Here is an 8,322-nt window from a genome sequence, read left to right as displayed (position 1 = left end):
GATGCCAAGCAATTGTTTTCAAGTAAATTCAGAATCACTTATTGTCACTTCACCTTACTTTCATCACTACGATTTGTGAAACGCCGAGAAATGTGATTATGTAATTTGCCAAGCAATTGTTTGCAAGCTAACACTTGAGATTGACCATTCCATATCACTAGGCACAATGACTAAACATCAATAAAATCTTTGGAAATAAAACAATAGCCATATGCCAGATGAACAAGCAAAAGGCGAAATTGGCAGAAATTGAACAAGAATCACTTACAAAGTTTAAGCTTTCTAAAAATAGGCGATACGACTGATTTAGGATATGGCTTAGTGGCTAAGCATGTAGGAGAATTCTCAGGCTGCTCAATCCATAGTTTGTGTAAAATCCCAGCTGACTTAAGTTTTTCTGAAAGATTAACAATTTGAGTCTCTCCTTTAACTTCCAGTGTAACCTGCCCATCATCCAAATACACCACCCATTCACATAATCACAATTTTCAAAATTGACTTCAAATTAGTAAACAATCCAATTTATATAAGAAGAGATATTACAATTAATTACATAGAAAAAGATTTAAGTTGAGGAATAACCTTGTGCATTGAATCAAGAGCGGAAGGGGAGCAGTAGCGGAGGGTGAAAGCGTCGTCTTTGTGTTCCCAAATAGCAGCAACAGAGGCATGGCAACCTTGAGTAACCACACTCCCAAGAGGCCACGTGTCAATCAGGTCTCTCCTTAACACCACGTATTGCACCACCACATCTTCCGGCGCCGCCACTTCTGCTGCCTCCACTCTCTCTCCTACATCCGATGAATCTGCGGTTGCATCGGCACTCATCCTCCTCCGTGTAGTGGTGATGGATGAACTGTAATACCTCACAAGTTGTGTTGTTTGTAGACCGGGTTTCCGGAGATACAGCGATTTTCGTATTAGTTTTTCTCTCTCCGTCGAATGGAATGGCACCAATGTTGCTGCTGGTACTGATGCCCTTAACCTGACCAATGTGGGCAATGTCAAAATTCCCATTTTTTTTTTCCTTTTTTTTTTTTTTACAATTTTATCCCTAATCTTGGTTCTTGATGAGCCGAGTGCACTAGTGCACTTTCAAAATAACGTCGGATCTTCCCTTTGGTGAGTTTGGTCCACCCGCCCAAAAACTCCCAAATCCCAACGGCCCATCTAATACTCCAATCCAAGTATGGTCTATGTAGAACAAGAAGAGATCGAAAGTATTTGAGAGGAAAAATGAGAAAACAGAATGTAATCTGATTTTCGTAATCCAAATGATGAGCTCATGAGAGTTTATATACATGACAAAAATACCTCTAACAAATTTTTAACCAACTCTAACAAACTTGTAATAAAATAATAATATAAGACTCTCCTATACTCCCCCTTCAAGCTGGACTTTGGATATGAGTCCAAGCTTGGAAGAAAGCATGCGATGCTGAGAGGAAGCAAGAGGCTTTGTGAGAAGATCAGCAAGTTGTTGTGAACTCGAGACATGAACTGTTTTGATGAAGCCACTCTCAACTTGTTCACGAACATAATGCATCTCCCTTTTTAAGTGTTTGGTTTTGTCATGAAACATAGGGTTCTGAGCAAGATGCTCAGCTGAAGTGTTGTCACAGTGCATACACACAGGCAATGGAATGATGACATAAAGGTCTTCAAGTAGACCTTGAATCTAGACAAGCTCACTGGTAGTGGCTGACATACTCCTGTATTCAGCTTCAGCAGAAGACTTGCTGACACTGCGTTGCTTCTTGGTTTTCCAAGAACTTAATTAATTTCCAAGGAATACTGCATATGCACTGAGTGATCTGCTACTGAATTGGCAAGAACTCCAATCTGCATCACTGTATGCAGATAGATGAATGCTGGAATCAGCTGAATACCATAGGCCATCATCCATAGTGCCTTTGAGATATTTGAGAACATGGAGAGCAGCTCTCAAATGGGGAACTCTTGGTGAATTTACAAACTGACTAAGATGTTTCACACAGTAAGAGAGATCTGGCCTAGTGATTCCTAGATACAAAAGTCTTCCAACAAGTCTTCTATACACATTTGGTTCATCCAGTAAATCTCCCTCATTGACAGATAGCTTAAGACCACAAGGCAAAGGAGCAGGTGCAACATTACATTCCTCCATACCAGAATCTTTGAGGATATCATTGATATATTTCCTTTGGGAAAAAAAATGCCTTTAGGATTTCTATGCACCTCTATGCCAAGAAAGTAAGATAGCTGGCCAAGATCCTTGATGGTGAATGCTTGATCAAGTGAACACTTCACTTCTTGAATTTGAGATGCAGAAGTACCAATAACCAGAATATCATCCACATAAACTAGAATCACCAGAAACTCTCCATCATGTGTTCTAGTGAACAATGAATAGTCCTGCTTAGATTGCTCAAAGTTCAAAGTTTTCAAGAACTTACGCAGTTCTTTATTCCATTGCCTGGAAGCTTGCCTTAGGCCATAAATAGACCTTTTAAGTTTACAAACTTCCCCTGAGTGAGCCTTAATGTAACCAGGAGGAGGCTTCATGTATACCTCCTCATCAATGAACCCATGCAAGAATGCATTGTTCACATCTAATTGATACAAATCCAACCCCTGACAGCAGCAAGTGCAATCACTATCCTCACAGTAGCCAATTTAGAAACAGGTGAAAATGTTTGAGTAAAATCTCTCCCCTCAACCTGCTGATAACCAATGGTAACCAATCTTGCCTTATACTATCAATGGTATAATCTGGATTGAGTTTTGTTCTATAAACCCATTTAGATCCTATGGCCTTTTTACCTTCAGGTAACTGAGTAAGCTCCCATGTGTCATTGCTCTCAAGAGCATCAATCTCCTTGTTCATTGCTTGCACCCAATTATTGTCATCTTTGGCTTGACTATAGAATTTTGGATCATTGACAGAAGGTAAGACAGAGAATGCCAGAGACTCCCAAGTATCATAATTTTCAAGTGCCATAGCTAGTAGCCAAGAATCATCATGCTCAACATCAGGTAAGCAGGAATTCACAGAGAAAGTAAGAGATTCACTGCTAGAGGATGTATCAGCATGCCTATGAGGAACATATCCCCTAACAAAATCCTTTAGAATAGTAGAAGGTTCAATTTGTCTTGATGATTGTCTGATAACTGTGTCAGTTACATGCACTGGAGGAGAAATAAGAGGTGAGAAATGATCAAACTCAGATTGAGAAGAATGGTTTGGAGAAAGATGATGTGAAGAAATACAAGTTGAAGATAAGGGAAGATTGTCTGAGCCAAGTTGATGATTTGTGATTGGAGTGGTTCAGGAGAGGATGAAGATTCAGGTGAGAAGGTGTGATTTGGAGATTGATCCGTTGAATGAGAAATATGAGGGACAAGAGTGTTAGTAGAACTAGGTATATCAGTGCCAAATTGCACTATATGGGTAGAAGGAGAAACTGAGTGAGGTGGGGAATTTGAAACTTTGTAAGGAAAGACAGTTTCAAAAAATATCACATATCTTGAAACAAAAACAGTATGATTTTCCAAATCATATAATTTAAAAGCCTTAAAACCAGAGGATAGCCAAGAAAGACACATCTCCTTGTTCTAGAGTCAAATTTGTCTTTCTTAACATTTGTATTACATGCAAAGCAAAGAGAACCAAAAACTCTGAGTTTATCATAAATTGGAGGAGTTTGAAACATAACCTCAAATGGTGTTTTCCAATTCAAGATTTTTGAGGGTTCTTGTTAAGCAAATATGTAGCTATGAGAACACATTCACCCCAAAATTTCTTTGGTAGACCAGCATGAAACCTTAATGACCTGGCAATTTCAAGGAGACTTATGTGTTTTCTCTCAATCCTCCCATTTTGTTGTGGGACATATGGAACACTCCTTTCATGTAGGATACCTTTGCTGGCAAAAAATGCTAAACAAGACTGTTTGACAATTTCAGTCCCATTATCTGATCTGACCCTTTTGATCTTCTTACTGGATTGAGTTTCAACCATAGAAACAAACTCAGAAATAATCCTTTCTACTTGCATTTTATTATGTAACAAATAGGTCCATGTAACCCTGTTGTGATCATCAAGCACAGTTAAGAAATAGGAAGCCCCATCTAAGCTTTTAACCTTATATGGTCCCCATAAGTCTAAGTGTATCAAATCAAAACACTCAGAAGCTTTACTGTCACTCTTAGCAAATGGAAATTTATGCTGTTTTGAACTACAACATACACCACAATTGTATTCTGTAACATTTTTGCAATATTCAGCATTAACATGTTTCATTTTTGACAAAGAAGCATATATGTCCTAGTCTGGCATGTAACAAATCAAGGCTACCTTTGTGTCCAACTCTAGACTGAGAAACACTAGTAGTAGTCTTATGTGGCAAACTAAGCATATTTACATCAGTAATAGTTTCCTCAACTACATTAGCAACTATGCTGCAATTTGAATCTTGACAGACAATATCAGACTTATTCACAACCTTTGACTGTTTGTTCTCTGTGTGTTTGACAAAGTAATAGAGACCTTCTATCCTTTTTCCAGCACCAAGCATCATGGAATTATAAGGGTCCTGGAAACAATATCCATTTCCAGTAAATATGACATTTATACCAGTTTGTTCAATCAATCTACCAATGGATAACAGATTATGCCTGAAACCTTTGACTAACAAAACATTTGTTAACAATAACTTGTCAGTCAGCTATTGTAATATCCCGTATTTTTACGTGCTTGAAATTAGTATTTTAATGAAATTGGTAGTTTTAAAATTATTCTTATATTTATTACTTTTAATAATTTCCTTTTATGATTATTCACTTATTATAAAACTATAACAAAAAGAAAACGTTTCCACAAGCTTTTATGATTGAGTTCATAATCTTACATTTCATTTTTATTTTTATTTATTTTCTCAAAATGATTTAAATGCAAGATTGATATGTTTATAAAGGGTAACTGATGTTAAAGAAACACAAAAGACAAAAGGAGAAAAATGAAGTGTTCAACCGACACTATTCATTATCTTTATCAATGATCAACCTAAACTTCATCGGTTTTAACTTACTAATTTACCTAGTCATTATTTCTTGACCCTTCATCTTCCATTGAAGGAGTATATATATTCCCCATCCCTTCTTCCTTACTTTCATCATTCACACTTCTCCACGAAACTACTACTCCATATCATAGACGGAGGCTACATAGGTGACAACACTCAAGAAAGTTTATAGTTCCAGGTACTACGTATTTCGGGTTTTACGTTTTGCCAGGTAATTATCGATGTCCATCGTTACAAGGATCCCGTTAGGGAACAATTTTACGTCCTATAATACATTATATAGGTGAGATTATTAAGTATGGGTTATGTATTTGCAAGGTCAAAAAAAAAAGTGTCAGTTCACTATTATCTACTACGTACCTTATTAATTACTATCTATTTTAACTTTGGGTACAATAGTTTGTGATTGAACTATTTATAGAGGTTAATCATTTCGTACGTTTTGGTCTAGAAATGAAAAAGTTTTGAACTGTACTCAAAATTATTGAGTTAAGATATTGAATGGTTTATATGGGTTATCCAAGTGATGCTTAAGGTAACTCTTGTAATGAGTATGTTCGATGCTGAGGTCAAATACCCCTTTTATAACTTGAATTGTATTCGGTTATTTTACTAGGTGTATTAGACTCCTTTAAAACTATTAAAAACGTAAAGTGGAATAATTTAAGAGGGGAAATAAACCCGAAATGGTGATGAACAGGTTGCCCTACTAGATGTTGTTTTATTGAGTACATGTGTCGCTACTCAATAGGCTTCTAGTAGGTTCCGTATTTCTCTATCAACTCTCTGTCATAAGTCTTCCTCCTAATTATGAAGTATTAGTGAGGGGTGTGCACACTAGGGACATTTTGTCATCTTGATTACTTGGCCATCATTTAAGGGTGACGCGCAACCCTTTCTTAGTAGGTGGTTACTTTGGGACTAGTCCCGGCCTACTAGCGTTCTCTTTTCCTCTCTTAAATAAAATATAAATTATTGTTTGTCGTCTGATTAATGGATATATCTAATTTGGGTACTATATTTTGTTTACCTTTAAATCTAAAAGTTTTTAAAATAAAATTATTTATTTTACGGGATGGAGTCGTGATTACTCAGTTTTCCTGATTTTTGGGAGTTTGTCTCTCTTTCTCTTTTCTTATGTATTTTGCAGGTTGAGTATGGGACACGACTCGAGTGAGGGGGAACGTTAGAATAAATCACTTAGTCGAACAACGTTTCAAGTTTATTATTTTTCGAGGAACATTTTCATAGATTGGGTTGTAATTACTTTCACTTAATTTAGACCACTTAGTTAATGATAATAATCACGAGTTAATTATATTTGTTGGTGTACCGCATTCATTTTCGAGAGGAAATGGATTCTATGTAATACTCCCAAGGTTTGGACGGTCTATATTGAAAGGTCCAAATTTTGGAGGTGTTACAGGTATGTATCACTCATGATATCAACACTCAACTGAGTTCCATCTGGTAAGCCAACCTTAATAGGTGTATTAATGACTCTTTTGTTTATCAATATGCTTTCATCATATGTCATGTGATCACATGCACCAGAATCAACAATCCAAAGGCATTCATCATGTAATTTATTCACAGTGCAATTGAAAGAGTGAGATATTATACCTGTATCATTGGAAGATGAACAATTAGCTCCATTAGCATCACCATTTTGCATCTGCTTGCCCTTCATTGCTTTCATTACCTCTTGGCAGATTGCATTTAACATCTCACTGCTTACACCTCCAATATCCCCAACTGTATCATCCAAGGGAGTATCTCCAGTTGCAGAAGAATGAACATTAGCAGCAAGTCTGTCTCCATGTGACTGAAGTTTTGGATGCTTTGATAGAGTTGTACCAGTCAGGATAACCAATGAGTTTAAAACATTGATCAGCTGTATGACCTTTTCCTTTACAGTGTGTACACACTCTATACATCTTTTCCTTCTTCAATTCTTTCCAGTCTTTCTTTTCAGAACCATTACCAAACTTCTAAAATTGTCCACCCTTGTGAGTTTGTGCAGCCATTGCACTGCTACTCAGAACAGTTGCTTCATTGGTCATATTATTCACTTCCTTCTGTTTTTCTATTTGTTGAGTGATAACAAATACTCGATTAATGCTTGGCAAAGGATCTATGGATAACACATTGGTGGCAGTGCCTTCATATCCTCCATTCAGTCCATGCAAAAATTTCATCATCTTGTCTTCTTCCTCAAATTCAGCAATCTTTTTCAAGAACATACAGCTACATGTATTTAAAGCTCCACAAGTGCAAGTAGGAAAAGCTCTCAGATTCTGCATTTCATACCAAAGTTTCTTCAATTTACCATAATATGTAACTATACTTAAATTCTCTTGATCGAGGTTGTCTATTTCCTTGTTTAATTGATAGATCAAAGGTCCATTAGATTGACAAAATATTTTGGCTAATTCCTTCCACAATTCCATAGAATTGTCTATATATCCAAAATCATCAGCAAGCTCACTATTCATAGAACTCAGAATCCAGCTTACTACCATAAAATCAGCTCGTTTCCACTTAGGATAATCCTTATGATTCACAGCTGCCTTCAATATTTCACCATTGATGAAACCTTCTTTATTCTTAGCTATCAATGATCTTTTAAGATTTCTACTCCAACGAACAAAATTCATCCCATTGAACACTACATCAACTAGAGAAGAAGTTGGATTATCCGAACTAGAAACAAAATATGGATCAAAATTACCTCCATTGTTCGATTGAGAAGTGGAGTTTTCAGAGTTATCAGTTTCCATTGCGATCAAAAATCAACTGATTGCAATTATCTTGATGAAGAATAAAAGATTTCCGCAAGAAATTTCGCAATTGTCAAAAAAATTCGCAGCAACACGTCAAAGAATCACACAATTGTGCAGCAACAATTACGAACGATTTGTAACCTAAATCTCCAAAGAGATTCAGCTCTGATACCATGTAGAAGAAGAAGAGATCGAAAGTATTTGAGAGGAAAAATGAGAAAACAGAATTTGTAATCTGATTTTCTTGATCCAAATGATGAGCTCATGAGAGTTTATATACATGACAAAAATGCCTCTAACAAACTTCTAACCAACTCTAACAAACTTGAAATAAAATAATAATATAAATAAGTTGACTCTCCTATAGTCTACCCGATTACCCGTCTATACTCCATTCTTTAAATATTCATGACTTTTACTCTTAAATCTCAAATTACAGGGGCGGAATTAGGAGGAATGCTAAACCTCAAGTGGCT

The 8,322-nt window shown here is 36.3% G+C and overlaps 1 protein-coding gene and 1 long non-coding RNA gene across 2 annotated transcripts; one reads left to right on the top strand and one right to left on the bottom strand.

Annotated features, from left to right (window-relative positions):
* Positions 1 to 72: 72 nt before the first annotated feature.
* LOC110775520 (uncharacterized) lies at positions 73 to 1,058 on the bottom strand. Its single transcript, XM_021980122.2, has 2 exons — positions 583 to 1,058; positions 73 to 443 (listed from the first exon to the last, which is right to left on the bottom strand). Exons 1-2 carry the CDS (start codon positions 1,015 to 1,017, stop codon positions 261 to 263), a joined length of 618 nt encoding a protein of 205 aa, XP_021835814.1. The 5' UTR covers positions 1,018 to 1,058; the 3' UTR covers positions 73 to 260.
* A 3,940-nt stretch (positions 1,059 to 4,998) lies between these two features.
* Positions 4,999 to 7,424, top strand: LOC130466008 (uncharacterized). Its single transcript, XR_008926019.1, has 2 exons — positions 4,999 to 6,533; positions 6,776 to 7,424. It is a non-coding gene; the product is annotated as an uncharacterized lncRNA (long non-coding RNA).
* Positions 7,425 to 8,322: the final 898 nt, after the last annotated feature.

This window comes from Spinacia oleracea, chromosome 1 (assembly GCF_020520425.1).
Source record: "Spinacia oleracea cultivar Varoflay chromosome 1, BTI_SOV_V1, whole genome shotgun sequence".
Classification (NCBI taxonomy): domain Eukaryota; kingdom Viridiplantae; phylum Streptophyta; class Magnoliopsida; order Caryophyllales; family Amaranthaceae; genus Spinacia; species Spinacia oleracea.
The sequence above is the reverse complement of the archived record's forward strand: the minus strand, read 5'-3'. Positions and strand labels throughout refer to the sequence as shown.

Coding starts and splice junctions, on each gene's coding strand:
- LOC110775520 (XM_021980122.2), bottom strand. CDS start 1,017: ATGGGAATTTTGACATTGCCCACATTGGTCAGGTTAAGGGCATCAGTA. Junction 444..582: donor CTCTTGATTCAATGCACAAG/GTTATTCCTCAA, acceptor GATGATGGGCAG/GTTACACTGGAAGTTAAAGG.